The 19,223-nt window shown below is 48.6% G+C and overlaps 1 protein-coding gene across 3 annotated transcripts in view; it reads right to left on the bottom strand.

The window, feature by feature from the left end:
* Positions 1-19,223, bottom strand: part of LOC142560363 (putative peptidoglycan muropeptide transporter SLC46) — a 47,049-nt gene that overhangs the window by 11,276 nt on the left and 16,550 nt on the right. The window contains exons 1-6 of one of the 3 annotated variants that reach the window (XM_075672407.1): positions 18,742-18,812; positions 18,544-18,637; positions 9,841-10,161; positions 6,593-7,328; positions 5,635-5,871; positions 803-886 (exon numbers count right to left, since the gene is read on the bottom strand). In XM_075672407.1, coding sequence (XP_075528522.1) covers positions 803-886; positions 5,635-5,871; positions 6,593-7,328; positions 9,841-10,161; positions 18,544-18,594 — 1,429 coding nt within the window. In that variant the 5' untranslated portion in view covers positions 18,595-18,637; positions 18,742-18,812. Of the gene's footprint in view, positions 1-802; positions 887-5,634; positions 5,872-6,592; positions 7,329-9,840; positions 10,162-18,543; positions 18,841-19,223 lie in introns of those variants that run through there. The other 2 variants (XM_075672406.1, XM_075672409.1) reach the window with 2 other exon arrangements.

Below are 19,223 nucleotides of genomic sequence, written 5' to 3'. Positions count from 1 at the left end.
GATAGATAGATAGATAGATAGATAGATAGATAGATAGATAGATAGATAGATAGATAGATAGATAGATAGATAGATAGATAGATAGGCGTGTGTGTGTGTTTGACAAAAAAGCAGGCTGGATCGGTTGATGACGTAAGTGGAAACACGTTCTTTACTACCTTACGTTTCAAAAACATTGGACAGTAAAGACCGTGACCGCGTTTCACGTACGTCGTCTGCATTGTTATATATATGTTATATATGTTATATATTGTTATATATGTTGTGTGTGTGTGTGTGTGTGTGTGTGCGCGTGCGTGCGTGCGTGCGTGCGTGCGTGTGTGTGTGTGTGTGTGTGTGTGTGTGTGTGTGTGTGTGTGTGTGTGTGTGTGTGTGTGTGTGTGTGTGTGTGTGTGTGTGTGTGTGTGTGTGTGTGTGTGTGTGTGTGTGTGTGTGTGTGTGGCGTGCAGCAAGACACTCGCCCCCAGGACAGCCCCCTTCACCCCCCTCCCTTCGTCCCTTGGAGCCTACCCTGGATCCGCCTCTGGATCCAGAGCCGACCCTGGATCCGCCGAGGTTGCTGGAACAGACTGTACACCGTAAAACGTTCCCGTTAGTGACACGTCTACTATTCTTTTTATAAAAAAAATTTGAGTGAACTGTGTGGTGCTCGTCTGGCCTAACGCGAATTCGAGGTAAGATTACTTCCATAAAACGTTCCCGTTGGTGACACGTCCGCTATTCTTTTTTTGAGTGTGGGTCTGATGAAGCTCGGTTACGCATGCACACCTACTGCACAGCTTACACGACACTGCGTACTCACCCACTTCGTCCTGGCCCACCAGTTTGGACATGTGGGTCCGCACACCGACCTGGCCCAGGAAAGTAGGGATGCCGAACACACAGTCTGCGAGGAGACGGAGACCGCGCGCTCAAACTGATCAACGCGCGCAATGTTCGACGCAGAAATGTAATAATCCCTCCGCGTGAAACAACGATTAAACGCGTTGAGAAAGCGGCAGCATACAAGACAGCGATTCGAAACGGGGTCGATGACCATTGGTACCGCAGTTTCCATTACTTAACGGGAGGCTTGAGAACATATATTTTTTTTTGTACGAGAGCACAATGCAAACGAGAGAAACATTAACAAAGAAAAAAAGAGAAAGCGCTCAGTTATTAACAACAATGGTAAGAAAACGCTGGTGCGGGTGAAGCTAACAAAGCGAAACACAAACGCTGGTTAGCTTTCGGAACGCGGAGATGTACAAGATCATCGAACATTCAGCGCAATAATAGTGATTAGAGTATACAATGATTCACCTGCGAGAGTGATAATACGTTTATTTTACACAAAGTAGCATTTTAGTTTATCACGAAAACAATTTCGATCGCGGCATGTGAGGACGTAATCGGGGAGATAATTTCATTAGACTTCCGAGTGTGGAGCGATTGGATTCGATACTGCTATAAGGTTCGACCAGGGATGCGCATTAGGGAGTATACGCCGCGCCCTTTTTGAATCTTGCAGCTTTTGAGGAAGCCTTTTACGGGGCGTTGTGCTTTTTGGCACTGATCGCATCATTGTGCCAGCGGCTTTCCGTAACATATACTTCATTCCCTTCGAATAAACGTTATACCAATAGTCAGCGCGTGAGTCATCCACTTTTGCTTTGTTCGGTCTCTGACGCTGCTGTTGCAACGTCAAGCTCTAACCAACTATAGCCAAAAGTCTCTCGCACATGAAACAAGGAGACAAATAACAAAAAATTCTAGAGTTTCACTAGGGTAGTAGCTTGTGCGAATTGTTCTTTCACGGCAGAGCGAGCACAGCGCCAAAGACAGGGACGCAGAAAGAAACACCATCACGCGCGGCTCTGACTTCCAAACAAGGTTTGTCGGTCATGCAAAGAAGTTTGCAGGGACGACATGGCCACAACTAGTACATGACCAGGGTTGTTGGAGAAGCATGGGAGAGGCCTTTGCCCTGCAGTGGGCGTAACCAGGCTGATGATGACGACATCGATGATGATGATGATGATGATGATGATGATGATGATGATGATGATGATGATGATGATGAAAGACCGTCCCCCCAATAAAAATCGCTCAAGTCGTGCACCGCGGACGTCTTTCTTTCTGCGCGTCCCCGTACTCGGCTCTGCATACTCGCTTGTCGCGAGGCCCATATAACGTCCAGAAACGGGCACAGCGGGTCACGAGAAAACCCGCAGTTGGGAGGAGCTCTGCATGAATCGTCACCACCTGTGGTTTATTATTCAACGCCTAAACCAACGCGCAGTGCGCGAGCGTTTACACGAATTGCACACAAATATACGTCCGTCGTATACCGCGGCAAAAAAAAATAAAAAATTTACGCAAGGAAAGCTTCCACGGGTTCCGCCGGCATTTCCGATACGCGGCACTCTTGCGACTATCACGTGCCGACTGCCGTAACGGGCATTTCGCGAATTCGTCAGACAAAAGGACACGCCCCCCTCCCATCTACCCTCCGTGGGGCACGCGGCCGAGAGCTCGATGGCCCCGTGCCATTGTCACGCGGTGAAACAAACACGTACGGCAACTTCGATAAGAAGCGCGGTCGCGGAGAGACACGACGGATAAGGCGCAAGCGCCATTCATTTCGCGATCCGCGAAAAAAAAAAAACTTTCACGCTCGAGGAACCTTGCGGAGAGAGAGTAAACCACTCCAGATATAGAGTGGGCAGCGGAAGGAAAGATTACTCGAGGTGAATTGAATCAGGAGCAGTAGAGAAGCGCCGGGCAGTCGGCGACACAATTCACCGCCCTCTTGTTGCGAACTTCCCGGTGAGATATTCGGCGAAATGTGTGTCATCGTTCGGCGATTGCGTGGCCCGCGAAATATGTCGTTTGTCTGCGCTTCCCGAGCGGCAGTAATCTTCCGAGTATACATATATATATATATATATATATATATATATATATATATATATATATATATATATATAATATTTTCGCAGCTCCCGTGTATACACTCTGATAACAGTTTACGCCCTTTGGGGCGTATCTTTGTCCCACAAAAATAACTATACCATCTGTCGTACTTGCGTTTCCTTTCTTTAATACTGCGCACACCACTGGGTTTCCTACAAAAAAAAAAAAAAAACTTAGTCACTCAAGTATCCTTACGTGATTTGAATGCGAAAGCATGGTGACTTTTCCAACTGGCTACGTCCGTGATACGTGACGTCATACATTGTCACATGTCCTTAATCCACCTTGCTCTAATTTGTACCAACCTCAGTCCACCTTAATCCACCTTTCCCTAATTCGTACCAACCTTAATCCATTTCGCTCAAATGTGTGCCAACCTTAATTTACCTTAACCCACCTTAATTCACTTTAATTCACCTTCATTCATCATCATCATCATCATGGTTACGCCCACTGTAGGGCAAAGGCCTTTCCAATAGTTCTCCAACTACCCCGGTCATGTACCAATTGTGGCCATGTTGCCCCTGCAAACTTCTTAATCTCATCCGCCCACCTAACTTTCTGCCGTCCCCTGCTACACTTCCCTTCCCTTGGAATCCAGTCCGCAACCCTTAATGACCATCGGTTATCTTCCCTCCTCATTACGTGTCCTGCCCATGCCCATTTCTTTTTCTCGGTTTTTACTAAGATGTCATTAACTCGTGTTTGTTCCCTCACCCAATCTGCTCTTTTCTTATGCCTTAACGTTACACCCATCATTCTTCTTTTCATAGCTCGTTGCGTCGTCCTCAATTTGAGTAGAACCATTTTCGTAAGCCTCTAAGTTTCTGCCCCGTACGTGACTACTGGTAAGACACAGCCGGTAGGACACAGCTGGTAAGACACAGCTAGTAAGACACAGACACCTTTATTCACTTCACCTTAATTCACTCTGCTCCAACTTACGTCACCTTACTCTTATTCTAACTTCAATTCTGTATTACAAATGATGTCATACAAAACGGTGATTACGTCGCCGATGGTGATGATCTTTGTTACCACTCGTTGCGGTAAACACCGGCGTTTCTGCCTCATGGGACATATAATGCTTTCGCTGTCATAATTCTATGGCGCACATGGTACTTCCAGATTACGAACGGCATTCGCGTTATCGGCTTGACAACGCAAGCAAGGCAGATGAGGGTTATTGTTGTGGGACAAAGCTAAGCCCCTAGAGGTGGAAACTGTTTTTAAGAGTATATCCATGTGCCTGTTAATTGTATATATGTGTTCAGAACAAATTATAATGGCAACATACTGTTCTGCGCGAGCTCCGCGGCGGCCCACATTCTGATGGGGATGGAGTGAAAAAAGAAGCTTCACGTCTAAGAGTCCGGGGTGTCGATCAAAACTGCCGAGCTGAGAAAAAGAAGAAAAATGACAACCATTCCACTCTGTGAAGAGGTGATGGCAGCAAAACCTGACGACCGTCAAAGCTCTCAAACGAAAAGCAAAGTGCTTTCCCTGCCATTCCATCTTCACATAGTGTAATGGCGGTCTTTTTCTTTTCTTTTTTCTTTTTTTTTTTTTTTTTGCTTTACGAGTCTGGCGTCGTTGCTCGTTCGGAGGTGTCCGGGCTCGCGATTGTCGTTTTCGTCCAGTACCCGCCGCGGTTGCTTAGTGACTATGGTGTTGGGCTGCTAAGCACGAGGTCGCGGGATCGAATCCCGGCCACGGCGGCCGCATTTCGATGGGGGGAAATGTGAGAACACCCGTGTACTTAAGTTTAGGTGCAAGTTAAAGAACCCCAGGTAGTCGAAATTTCCGGCGTCCTCCACTACGGCGTGCCTCATAGTCAGAAAGTGGTTTTGGCACGTTAAACCCCAATAATTTATTTTCATCCAGCATCACTAGAACGTTCTTCGTCGGTGGTCGTTCAGCGCCGGCGCCGTTTACATTCTCGTTGCTGTTCACTCCGGCGCTCCTCGTACGCATGTTGTTCTTCGGGTGTACCAACTATACGTGTCCGCCACATCGATAACGCAGCTGTTATTAGCGCCGATACCTCTTCTGCTTATATAATGCGATAACCCTGACGTCACGCTATTGTTCACGGCGAGCGTTCTAATCTGTTCCGCAATCTGACATCTGCGCCGCCGCACCGCACCCGTATGGGTTCGTGAGAAATCGCTAGGCCAGTTTCTGTTGCCAGTCACCGAAGAAACTACGGAAGGTTAGTCATATACAGCTTTCGCTGTAAAATTGGCAGTTTCGCTCGAAGAGCGAATCGTTGACAGCGATAACAATGTGTATAGCAGTGCTTTCGAGATTGTTGGCCGGCGTTCTAACGATACGCGTGGCGACATGTTGGCACGACGCGGCACCCGAAGTAACTGCTGCTGCGATAAGCCAGTGTTGCGCGACGCTCGGTACAGTAGTTACCAGGGCGCTGTGCAGAAGAAACAGCGCCCTGGCAGCTACCAGGCGTCTCACAACGCTGATACGGTGAGGCGGGCTTCCAGCGGCGAGATGGCGCGCGAGACGCGTTCCACGGAAAGGCGTCGGCAGTGCGGAGCCACTGTCTGTTCAGACCATTGCATGCACCGTGGTGTACAAGGAAGTGCCTCCTTGGGCACGCTCATCGCTGCAAAGTATGCGCGCGCGCGTGTGTTGTGTGTGCGTGTGTGCGTGTATACGTACGCAGGTAGTAGAGCCAGTCCTTGAAGGCGAGCCCCAGAATGGTCATCTGCACGACGGCAAAGGAGACGCCGACGAGCGCCATAGCGGGGTCGCTGATCTTGAGCACCTTCACGAAGAGGAAGATGATGGGCACGCTCATGGCCACGTTGCTCACCGAGGATATTGCGGACACCGTCGCGTATTGTGCCACCGTCCAGGAGTACATCTTGCGCACGTAGTAGTACATGGTGCCCAAAGCTGCGAAGGTGCAACATGTATAACGCGCAGGTTAGAGTATAGCTTCGGGTCCGAAGAAGGTTGCGAGTTATACTACTGTCGTAAAGGAAGTATAGGGGTTCATAAGGGGAATGCGGGACCACGTTACGCGCAAATTGGTCGCCAATAGCTTTGGGCCTAAAGAAAATTGTGAGCTTATACTACTGTCGTAAAGAAAGCATATATGGGGCCCATATGGGGATTTCGGGGCCATGTTAAGCGATCACACGGGCCATGCACTCGCTGACCATCCTCGGCACGTCTCCTGGTAAACTCCAGTCTGCCAAACGACGGTAATCTATACCTTCGTAATTATAAATGCGCATTAACTTAAAGTCCATGCTTGACTTGGTCAATATAACGCCAGGCGTGAACGTGTCCGGGATGCTCATTGCCTTCCCGTGGGAGCGTTCACGTCAGGCGTCCACTTGACCATGTCAAGCATGGGCTTCAAGTTGAGGCGCATTTCTGAACACCAGGGTTAGGGCGCATCGTGGTAATTACAGTGCGCTGACATAACTAAATTGATAGAAGCCGCACGGAAGGAAAGAAGGTGTGTGTGTGTGTGTGTGTGTGTGTGTGTGTGTGTGTGTGTGTGTGTGTGTGTGTGTGTGTGTGTGTGTGTGTGTGTGTGTGTGTGTGTGTGTGTGTGTGTGTGTGTGTGTGTGTGTGTGTGTGTGTGGTAAACTGCTCGCTCACTTACAGGCCAAGTCGAACACGACGCAGCAGACGGCGCCAAAGAGGCACCAAAGCTGAGCCCTTCCCTTGTTCGGTCGGGGCTTCATCGATGTTCTGAAACCTTCGGCCAGGTTGGTCACATCGAAAAGGTTGCGGAACTTCACCCAGGGTCCGTCCATGGCGTGCTCGGGCTTTACCAGGTCCTTGATGGCCACTAAAACCCACACGATGGACAAGCTGGCGATGACGAAGGACACGTACAGCACCATCATCCACCCAAAGTGACCGTACAGCTGGCCTCCGCTGAAACCCGCCAGCGGGGAACACAGCGACATGGTGAAGTTTAGAGCGAAGAAGCGCGCCCTCCTGCTTTCCGAGCCGGTGGTCAGGGTGGCCTCGCTGTAGATGGCCGTGAAGACTACGATGAAGCCGCCGCTCAAGCCGTCCGGGATGGACGACAGGACGTTCACGTAGAGAGGCATCCACATGTAGTACACGGTCATCATGGTCAGCGCCGAGCTCAGGAGGAAGCCCGTCATGGCGCTGAGGAGCGGCGTCCGGTAGCCGTACTTGTCGCACCAGGGTCCGACGAAGATGGCGACGATGGCGCCCGGCGCGAGCGAGACGACGGTGCGCATCATGCTGGTCATGCTCGCGGCCTTCTCGGCCTCGTTCTTGATGTGCTCGTAGTCGTCCAGGTGCGAGCAGATGCTCTCGTTGTAGTGCATCCGGTTGAGGCAGGCCTTCTGGAGGAGCAGGTCCTGAAGCGTGCACGAGCGAACTTGGTCAGAGCAGTGTTCGGAACAGAAAAAAAAATTTCTACAAGAGCGCGAAGTTGGGCCAGTTGCGCGAACATGATACGGGGAAGCGGCTCTACAGCAGGACCACACGTAAATGAACAACGCCGAAGAGCGGCTGCTGTCGAAAACGTCCCAATCCAGTTTACCACCTTACATGACTTGAAAGGATAGAAAAAAGATAGACAAGACGAAGCCATTCATAACAATCACGAGCGCTAGACGTGCCTGTGTAGACTGTCACTCCAGTATCTTGCCTTCAGACATACGCTGGCCACCGTGGTGGCTTAGTGGCTATGGAGTTGTGCCGCCTATGCACGAGGTCCCGGGTTGAATTGCCGGCCACGGCGGCAGCATTGCGATGAGGCCGAAATGCAAGAACGCGCATGGTTCTACCATTTAAGGGCACCTTGAAGAACCCCAGGTGGTCAACATTAATCCAGGAGTCTCCCACTGCGGGGCACCTAATAATCAGATCATGGTTTTGGCAAGTAATAACCCAGAATTCAGCTTTTTTCTTTTTCAGGTATACTGCGGAAAGAGTGAGAAAGCACAAATGAAAGGCAGGGAGCTGGGCTAACCAGGACTGAGCCAGGTTAGCTGCCCTGCATTTGGGGAAAGGGGAGGGAAAGATTAAGATAAAGAGAGAAAGTCCCCTCGTGTGGCTTTCCAGGCTCATGATAAAAGTACGCTGGCGTTGTTCGAAGGCGTCACACTACTATGAAAATCTCCCCATGCTCGGCAGAATCAAACCGCACCGACAGTGCGCAATATGTATCAAACTACGTAAGTACCTCCACCTCCACAATTACATCCGATGCCCGACTCCGTTAACATCAACCAGAAGTTATGCGTATGCCGCAGTTACGAACCAACTGGAGCTGATACTCTGATCCGAAACCAACTTACCTTCGCAATCCTCCAACGAGATCGCCTGAACGCTTCGCCGCCGGAAAAAACCTCATCGCAGCAACTGGTACAAACCGTAACGCGCCATGGCCATCACTTGTACTGCGCTGCCGGGCACTAGATGGTGCACAGCGATTGTTCAAGCTTCCATGAGTTGGTAAATACATGACACAACTTCTTTATCGAAGTTACTTTTTCCCCGTCGCACAGTAGTCCATTTGATTGACAGGATGCCTATCGCTCCAGCGAGGCAATGCATAGGTCGTTACGTCGCTCAAAAGTTCCAAGTTATTCCCGAAAGTCATGGATCGAGGATGCGGCGGCTGCCTCCACATGGCCTATTACCTGCACAACTTGGGAAAGTCGGCAGGTGACAGCAGAGTTCATATACTACACGTCAAGTGTCATTTACATTTAATTCATCGAAGTTCGGTGAGACGAATCAAGTGGTTAGTAAATGTAGACAATGGACTAAAGAGGACGTGGACACACAACTGCCCGCGTTTGTTAAACGCACCAAACATCTCATTATGTTGAACCAGCTCGCTCAACTGGCAAGTTTTGACCAACTTTATTTCTTCAGTTCGTTCATTCATTTACCTTTCATCTGCTAAAAGATGGTTGAAGTTACAAAACCGATGGAAAATGAAAAGTACCGAAAAAGTTTGCTCGTTTTCTGACCACTGTAGCCCAGTAAATTTCTTTTGCTGCTTATTTATTGATTTATTTTACCCTCAAGCGGACAGAGCTTGACATAGGGTAGCGAGTACAGAAATATATACAAACCAAACGCGACAAAAATAAGAGCAAATGAGTACACATGTGCAGCCGCCGTCATACTTAGCCCGAACACACTTTAAGTGTCCTTTTGATTCTACATGCGGGGGGAGCTAGCGACTTCCGGATGGGTTGCTTCGAATTTCCTAGCTTAATGTGCATACCTTCCAAAACACTTATTGTTTGCTCCTTACAAACATTGTTCGTCCAAGGTACATCGTTTGAAATGCGTTTTCTTTGTTCGTGTTCAGTCTGATGGCGGCCGTAATTGCACGCATGGGAACGCAACTCTCAAAGCGCGCACACAGCTCAGAGAATTCAAATGCGATGCCCAAGTGCGATCTACAAATAAGAAAAAGAAACGTGATAGCATTATTCTTTCGTTCTTTCCAATTACTCCACACTGCACTGGTCATGTACGTTAGCACTCGGGGCGGCGCAATCTTGTGAGCACGCGATGCCTGGTTACTTATGAATACATTGTTGCGCCAAAAAAAAAAAGGAAAATAAGGACTTGGTAGGGAGAGTACGAAACGACAGATTGAGCGCTAATGGCGCAAATGGTCGATGTAGCTTGACGTAGACATGGTAGAAAAGGGGCCCATTGTACTAGAAATGTAGTTGAGTGGTTGTGATCTAATGAATACATTATTGCGCAAAAAAAAAAAGGAAAACAAAGACTTGGGAGGGAGAGTACGAAACGACAGATTGAGCGCTGATCCTGCACCTCTCTCGTCCCGCACCCATCTCCTGTATACGCTCTTGCGCAGTTAGTGAATTGCGTGCGTACCTGGATGGGAGTCATGGTCATGAACCTGGAGACGATGAACAACGCGAGAAAGATCTCCAGCCTGACCAGCAGCACGGCGTCCAGTATCCGGCGCCATACGGTGGGCCCGACGACGCCGACGTCTTCGACCCGCGTGGTCGCCAGGATGCCCGAGTCCGTGCTCGCCTCCATGAGAGATCCGACCTGCAGACTGTCGCCCGCGGAGCGCGGGTAGTTTTCGGCTCCTCGATCGTCGTAGGGTGTGTACCCGGCTACGCCGCCGCTCGCGTGCTGGCTCATTTCTAGCGTTGGGATGAAGACGACTCCCTCACGGCCTTCGACCTGCATGTAGGGCGACAGAGGGTGAACGAACGAAAACGAACGAACGAACGAGCAAGCGAGCTTGCGGCCGGCCTACCGACCGACCGACAGACGGACGAATATGTATTTGTATTGAATTTGTATTCGTAAATCATTTGTATTTATGTGTTAGTAAATTTACTTACCCTAAGGATGTACATACGTCTGCATTTTTCGAAGAGGGCAATTAATGCAATAAATATATATACATGAGCAATAAACATATGGCAACGTAGGGCTCAAGGCATCAAAGAATAATGGAGGAAAACTCATTATAAACATAAAACATCCAAACGGCAACCTGGTATTGCGCAAGAACTAAGACATTAATAACTTCGTTACTACGTTTTTGAGGAGGCCATGGTCCGATATACTGGTGCAGGAAAAAGACCGGTTGTTCTAATCGGAACTTGTTCTTTATGAAAAATGAACTACACGATAACTCTGTTATGGGAGGCCCCCTATATATACGACATATAACATTACAAGCCAATATATAGAGAGAGATCATATAGTAGTAGGGCCAAATATATTGTAATAATAATATTTGGGGTTTTACGTGCCAAAACCACTTTCTGATTATGAGGCACGCCGTAGTGGAGGACTCCGGAAATTTTGACCACCTGGGGTTCTTTAACGTGCACCTAAATCTAAGCGTTCTAATCCTAATCTAAACGTGCACCTAAATCTAATCCTATGCGTTCAGCAGTTCTCATTCCAGAGCTGCCTTAATTTGCGTAACGCTGGTTGTTCTACCGTAGTTATTTACGATGAAACGGGCTTATTAATAGTATAAACGAATTAATAGCATAAGGAGGGTAGAAGCTTGGTCCATCAAACCGCAATATAAGACGGGGGGGGGGGGGGGCATTCGCAGTCGTTCGATCAAACCCATCTCGCAAATGTGATCTCACAGGGACCGAAGAGCATGCAGGGTGACATGAAAGTGATTTCCATCACAAGAATTGTGCAAACGAAACCGAACATATATATATATATATAATAGGTAAAGAGGAATTCTTCATGCTACCTTTCAAACGTAAAGAACTTGAGCGGTGCTACAAGGTAAACAGAACAAGTATTTAATTTCAACAGTTTCGATCGGTGGACCGATCTTCATCAGGGTTTACAAAAAAATGGCAGTTCGGCCCTGGTAGTGAAGACACCAGACCTCAGATACGTTCTCAGATACACCAAACCGAGAGGGACAGTTGTGACAGTGATTGACTTTCTCTCGGCGCTTTGGCAGGTTTACAGCTGCCTTTGGCAAGTGTGCAAGACAAGAGGAAGGCGGAGTCCCATGTATGTAGAGGAAAGAGGTCAGTGAGAGAAACAAAAAAGAAAAAGAAGAAAAGCACACAGGAGGAGGCAGACATAAGTCGGAGAGTGAAGGGGGCGGGAAGTAGCGGAAGCTAGGTTCCCCGTTGACACGAGGCAAGGAGGGAGAAAACGGTCGCTGCGCAGCACCAGTGCGCGTGCTGCCCGTTGTAGCATACATTTCCACTACGTGGCAGCACGTGGGCAACGTTTGTGCACGCAAAACCACCTACAGCCCGCAGGCGCCAAGTTAAGATGACTGGCTTGACAACAGCCGGGTTTGATTGACAGCCTCCGAACAGCCGCCTTCGTTGAACGCGGTTCAACGTGCACTCCGCCAGGCGCCCCAGCGGGGAAGGCGCCAGCGGCCCTTAGCTCACGGGAGCGCCTGCCACAAATCCGCGAGTCAACACGGCGTCCATCGCATCTTATCGCCTCGCCCGCGGCACAGAAAGCGTGCACACCCACGCAAATACGAAAACAAAAGGAACGACCTCCGTTTCGGCGACTCTGTGTTTAGTGTCGCAGGTCAGGTGCAAGTGCGGGACACTCAAGACCGCGGCGAAAACGCCCGACAGTGCGGCGGGCATAGAGTTTCTCACTGTATTTCCTAGAGAGAAATCTGGCGCTGCTGCGCTGTGGTATGCATGGGGAATGCCGGTATATTGCGACTTCGGAATCGGCGTCGTTCTCGGAGAGCCAGGACACCTTGAAGACGCGCCTGGCAAGCACCGTTCCGTCTGTCACAATGATTCATTTTCTACTAAAACAGGACGTAAAAAGCTGTTTTAGCTTTATTATTACACAAAAAACATGTTTTGTTTAACTATGAGAACTTGTTATTGCATCTACAATTATATGATACGTAAAAAGTATCAGCGGGCCGCTAAAGTTGGAGGACAGACGACATGATTCGTGCTCGCTTTGAAACAGTTTGTCGTCTGTTCTTGCTTTTCTTGGCTTGGTCATGCATTGTAGGTGAGTAAAGATGTAATATGCGTGAATGGAAACATTTTATGAAGATTTTACTTTAAGAACGCGTTATTTGTGTAGCCATATCCACGTTTTAGACGAAGCCTTTTACAACGCCCTCCAACAGAAGCCCCGCAGACACATATACCGTCATTCCCGTGACGGCACCAGCGCCCCTTAGGAAACTCCAATAGACGGTGGCGCCAGATTTCCCTCTAGGTGTTACAGTGAGAAACTCTATGGAGGTGGGAGAACGCAATATTCGTAAATTCCCGCGGACATCGAGAGGTCGCGAGACCGCGGCTCAGCCCGGCGAAGCCATCGGCTCGCCTCACGAAGTTTGCGGGCAGAGCCACACCAACATTCACGCAGGCACGGAACAAAACGAACTTACAGAGCACTTTTAAACCTGGCGGAATACCGTACCGAGAAGTTTCAGCGTGCGTCACAGTATATCCATATATTTGCAGCAATACTCACGCAGTTATGTAGGGTGTCCCAGCTAACTTTAGCCAGAGTTTAAAAATATACAAATGCCACGCAGCTGGACAGAATAAAGGTAAGGTCGTTTACCGTCGCTTGGAGACACTCAAATTATTATTTTCATTCCGCTTAGTTAGATAATTATTCGTGATAACTTAATAAACTTTTCGAATATTATATTTAGATGAAAATTGTCAATGAGAAAATTGTAGGGCAACATGAAAAACTCCCGATACAGCTTTCTGTTGCTCAATACATGCTACATAAAAGTGTTTTTCCGAGCGTGAAACAAGACCGCCAATGCACGCAAAATTGCCGAGCGACTAACTGGCCGCTCGAGGCCCTTCTGGGTGTATTCGCGGGTTTCTTTTACGTAGCCCGTATTGAGCAACAGAAAGATGTATCGGGAGTTTTTCATGTCGCTCTACAATTTCCTCATTGACACCTTTCATCGAATTGTAATATTTTAGAAGTTTATTAATTACTTAAGACGAATGATCTAATTAGGCGGAATGAAACTACTGTTGTTCTGCCCAGCTACGTGGCATTTGCATATTTTTAAACTCTGGCTAAAGCTATAGCTGTAACATCCTGTATAAGATTCCATATGAAATTACGCATCGTATATGAAACAAGATTATACAAGAATACGGATTCCATATGAAATTACGCATCGTATATGAAACAAGATTATACAAGAATACGAAGTGCTTACCGAAAGAGTATATTTATCCAAATTGTTGCTCGATACGCGCCAAAATACCACATCTCGCCTCAACCAGCACACACAATACGCAGCGCTGTATCATCCTCCCAAAATCAAGGCTCCAAAGAGTAATCAAGTGCAAAAATCTGACATTCGAAATCACTTTGCTTCGCTTTGGGTTCCACTGCATATGCCCTGCGTAACCAAGAGATTGAACCGAGAGGAAGCCTGACTTCTATATCGAATAAGGACAGGATCTGCTAATACACCGGCCTGGTTATTTAAGACGGAGCGAATCAATTCTCCGAACTGTAGGGCATGCAACGAGACAGGAGACATTGAGCACTTTTTGTGGTCCTGCCAGCAATTCCAAGATGGAAGAGACACTCTCCTGAAGAATCTGCAAAACAAGGACCTTCCGCATGCGCGCCTGCAACACCTTAAATTTCCCGAGGGATCAGTTATAGCCCGCAAAGAAACTTCACGTCTCCTCATCGAATTCTTAAGAGAGACTGGTTTGATGGACATATGGTGGAACCCTTCAGAGGTATTGTGCGAGACGCTCGGGCGGAGCAATTGCCGGCCTTGTTCGCCAGGCTAAACCCGCCTGTTGCTACAGTTCACCACCACCACCACCACCACCACCACCACCACCACCACCACCGCCACAGCACACACAATACTGGTTTGTTTCACGCCCACGTATAGTAATTATGAATTTCGAAGACTGCCTCAAGAAATACTTAAGAAATAAAACTTCCCATATACTTCACTGGCTTCATTGCCAGTTACTCTGTGTGGTTTTCAATGTGCAAGGAGAATATTGTGCCACTAGAACTGCAGTGTAACATATAAATTGGCTTGGAAGGGTTAAGCGGCGGCCGCAGTGGCAGGAGTTGGAAACAGCGTGCTCGTGAGTGCTGCGTATCAATTGTGGGGAAGGAGAAAGATTCACGAAATGTCGCTCAATATGCAAATGTCGCACGGCTCCCGCCAAGAAGTCCGACAAACCAATTAAGTACCACGCATGCGCTGAAATTAAGCCTCATCAACGTGCGATCAAGCCCGCAGGTTCTCGCAACCAATCGAGGGTAACATCTTAACGCGCCACTAAATATACAGCCGGTTTCCTCAAGTAGATGCCTCGGATGCAGCCAACGTGCCAGAGTCGAAATGACGTTCACACGCGAAAAAAACGACAGCTGCACGAATACCGTGGGTTTATCGGAAACGTCTTACCGCTACTCGAAGCCGCAAGCACAGCAGACTTAACGTGATTTACGTGAATACGTGCTTTACGTGATTTAATTACTTACGAAGATTTACACGCCTATGCGTACGCCTCGGCCGTAAAGATACTTGTTTCCGGATGTAGTACACCAAATTCTGAGAAGGATGGGCCGAAGGCAGTATAAGACACCCCGGCATTTGACTTCGAAGCGTCTGTGTAGAACTCTGCGTAGGAGTGCTTGTGCTGGAGTTCTAGAAAATGCATTCGGATTTCTATCTCTGGTGCGTGTTTTGTTACTTCTAAAAAGGATATGTCACATTCTATCAGCTGCCACTCCCAAGGTGGTAACAGCTTGGTTGGATGCATTAGGCGAAGCTCGAGGAGTGGGACACGCATTTCATTACTAAGCTCCCTCACACGAAGCGAGAAAGGCTGTCTTACAGAGGGACGGTTATGGAAGAGCGTAGTACATGTCATATCGTTAACAGTGTTAAAACATGGATGTTGATGATTGGAATGTATTTTCAGGAAATATGTAAGGCTGATGTAAGTTCTCTGTAGATGGAGGGACCATTCATTTGATTCCGCGTATAAGCTTTCAATCGGACTTGTTCTGAAAGCGCCAGCGGCTAAGCGGATACCTAGATGATGGACAGGATCTAGGATCTTTAGTGCGCTCGGAGCGGCTGAGTTATATACGACGGCACCATAGTCCAATCGTGATCGAATTAGGCTCTTATAAACATTCATCAGACACTTCCTGTCGCTACCCCATGTTGAGTGGGATAGAACTTTAAGTAAGTTCATTGTCCTTAGACATTTTTCTTTAATATATTTAATGTGCTTTATAAAAGTAAGCTTGGAGTCTAGTATAATACCTAGAAATTTGTGTTCTTTGTTGATGGTGCGCTACAGTCAATTCGGCCGATTGGCTCTATGGGAGTGTCCGCTCTTGTTGAAATTTCTTTCTCTATCATTGAACACCGACGGCGAATGGAATCGGCCTCGGCACTGTCCTCGTCCAGCGTTTTGGTGACGCCGAGCATGCCATTGCCTATGCCAGCCGTACGTTGAGCAAGGCCGAACAGAATTGCACCGTCACTGCGCAAGAGTGTCTCGCTGTCGTCTTTGCAGTCCAGAAGTTCCACCCATATCTCCGCAGGCGCCGCTTCATGATCGTTACTTCTCACCATTCACTATGTTGGTTGGTTGGTCTCTGCAACCCGACTGGCCGCCTTGCTCTATGGGCACTGCGTTTGCAGGAATTCGACTTTGCCGTCCGTTACGAGAGTGGCCGACATCATGCGGACGCCGACTGTCTTTCGAGGCTCCCTCTACCAACAAGGTGCATGTGACGCCAACAATTTTGACGAGTTTCTGGCCGCCATCGACGACATTCTTTTCCCCGACCTGGCCACTTTCCGGGAAGAGCAGCGTGACAACCGCAGCCTGGATGCCCTCTTCGCCTCAGTTGCTCAATCCACAGGTAAAAATGGCTTTGTCATCCAAGCTGGCCTACTCTACAGGAAGAATTATGCGGCTGATGGCACCCGCCTCCTCTTAGTGGTCCCTAAGAATTTGAGAACCCACGTGCTACGCACGACGACTCGACCGCTGGGCACCTAGGTTTCACCAAAACATACCACCACATTCAGGGCCGATTCTACTGGACTAGTATGAGACGGGATATAGAAAAGTATGTGGCCAGTTTTAATAAGTGTCATCAATTCAAGCGCCCTAATGCTGCTCCGGTCGGACTCCTTCACCCTGTGGCGCCACCATCATCTCCTTTCGAAATGGTTGCAGTGGACCTTCTCGGCCCATTCCCGCGCTCAACAAACGACAAACGTCGACCATCTGACGAGCTATGCTGAAACTGCAGCGATGGCCACGGCTTTTGATGTTTCGAGCTTCCTCCTGTCCTCAGTTACACTGCGTCATGGACCCCCTCGTGTTATTGTGAGCGATCGCGGTCGCCAGTTCGTGGCCCGACGTAGTCGAAGAGCTGTTGCGTCTCTGTGCTTGCCAGTTTCGCCACGCGACCCCGTATCACCCGCAGACAAATGGTCTCGTCGAGCGCACTAACGTAACTTTGACCGACATGCTTTCGATGTACACACGTCGATTCCAGGCACAAAAATTGGGACGATATCTTGCCTTTTGTTACATACGCCTACAATACCGCAAAGCATGAAACTACTGGCTACAGTCCTTTCTATCTTCTTTACGTCAGACCACCCCGGCAGCTTCCTTGGCACCATTCTACCTATTCTATCTGTTAAATCAAGTTGGTAGACTAAGCCAATGCACGAAATTCATAGCTGATTCGTGGACGTGGAACAAGGGAGCATTTGCATGCCGGTGACGGCAAGATGCGATATTTTAGCGTGAATTTTGCATGAATTTATTAGGGTACTTTGTTTCTAAAGGATATTTATAAAAGTACTGAAGGATTCCGCTTACTGCAAGCACTGAATGAAGTTTCGCTTTCTCTAGTGAGATGGGCATCATCTTCACTTGACTCCTACACGAAAGTGCGCTGCAGGTTGAAGTACACTCGACCCCAAGTACTACAATTTCCTAATATAGTCATTTCAATAAGTCATCTGGCACTCCCGTGGGATGCTTACAAAAGTTTCGTCCATACAGAACGTTTGTAGAAGACATTGCATGGTGCCTATAGATAGTCTACAGACTTATGGCGTTACTTTTTTTATCGACTAGTGTGTATCGACTTTCTGCCAACTGTCCTTACGGCAGACGAAAGAACAAGTTTACAAGAAAGCAAAGCGGTATACAAGAAGTTCATATAGTTATCGATTCTACGAATTTATATTCATATTGATATCCGCCAATTCATATTCACGAAGAGAATTTCGATGCCCCTACTAACAGCAGTTGTTTTGAGTCTATTGGCTAGGCCTATCTGTCCGTCTGCCTGCCTGTCCGTCTCAATCCAAATCAGATTTATCGCCACTTCAGTTAGTGCAGGATAGCCCTAGTTTAGGTAAAATACCTAATTAATATTCAACACGGTATACCTTCAAGATCAATTACATGGTATGGAAATGACGCACGGCGCAGATGCTTACTAATGAAAGCCAAGTCAGCCAAGTCTACAGGCTTTCGCTTCAAGTTAAGCTGTTACGAATCCTTGAACACTAAGGTACTTCCCGTAAATGTCAACGAGCCTGTATATCTTGAACGTCTCTCTAGTAAATGATTCTCTCCTCATTTCTATCTCTTAAAGCTTATAAATAGAAGCTACACTGCCTGTCGGTCTCTGTCTGTCTTGGTCTGCGCGCGTGCACGTGCATGCGGCACGTGGTTAAGGACACAAAGCTCAAAGCGCCAGTTTGAACAGCGACTGCTGTGCTGGATTGCATTAAACTTGGCCAGGGTTGTACGACAGCGACAACGGTGCGACGGCGGACACGACGGCGTCGCAGACACACGCTTTCTCTCGTGGCCCGACACGAGGAAACACGATTATTAATAAACGCGGCGCTGATACCAGCCGCGGATGCTACAAAGTGCGCTTGAAGTACACTTCACGAGCTGTCTCGGTGAAGTATAACGAAACGCTAATAAATTACGAGCATAACGCGCACCGCGAGCTCACCCGAACTCGGCAAGTTGGATCGAGAGAACTCACCGCGTCCTTGTTCAGTGCAGGCGCGTCCCAGTCTGAGTCTCCTCTCTGCATAGCCCGTCGGCGGCTTTACTTCAAAACGTTCAAAGGCCGCTTCCTGTGACGCCGCGGAAATCGGCAGTCTCAGATAGGCCCGGGCCCGCCGCACCGAAATCAGAATTTCTTTCCCCCCCCCGTTTTACGACCGCCCGAAAGACAAACCTTCGCGCCGCGCGTGAGCGCGCTCCGCTGTATTCTCCCTGCTCTTCGGACCGCCGTCGCAGGGCAAACGACAGACGCAAGTAGCAAACAACGTGTGCCGGAGAAAATAATCGGTACACAGGCAGCCAAGAGCCTCGGAAATGAGGGGAGGGGGAGGGGGGGGGGAACGTCGAACTACAGATGGAGCTGATAAAGGCTGGCGAAGTTATCGGCAGCGGTACGCGCGTCCTCGCTGATTGCAGCGTCCGCGGCCGTCCGCGTGAAGCGCGAAAGCCCCTATATACGTAGGTGGGCGCTGCAACGGAGAAGCGCGCGGCTGTTGTCGGCAAGCTGAATCGCGTGGCGCTCGCTGCACCTTTCGCAACTACATATCCTCCTCCCTCTCTCTCTCTCCCTACCTATCATCATCATCATCATCATCAGCCTGGTTACGCCCACTGCAGGGCAAAGGCCTCTCCCATACTTCTCCCCGGTCATGTACT

The sequence above is a fragment of the Dermacentor variabilis genome, chromosome 10, assembly GCF_050947875.1.
Source record: "Dermacentor variabilis isolate Ectoservices chromosome 10, ASM5094787v1, whole genome shotgun sequence".
Classification (NCBI taxonomy): Eukaryota; Metazoa; Arthropoda; class Arachnida; order Ixodida; family Ixodidae; genus Dermacentor; species Dermacentor variabilis.
The sequence above is the reverse complement of the archived record's forward strand: the minus strand, read 5'-3'. Positions and strand labels throughout refer to the sequence as shown.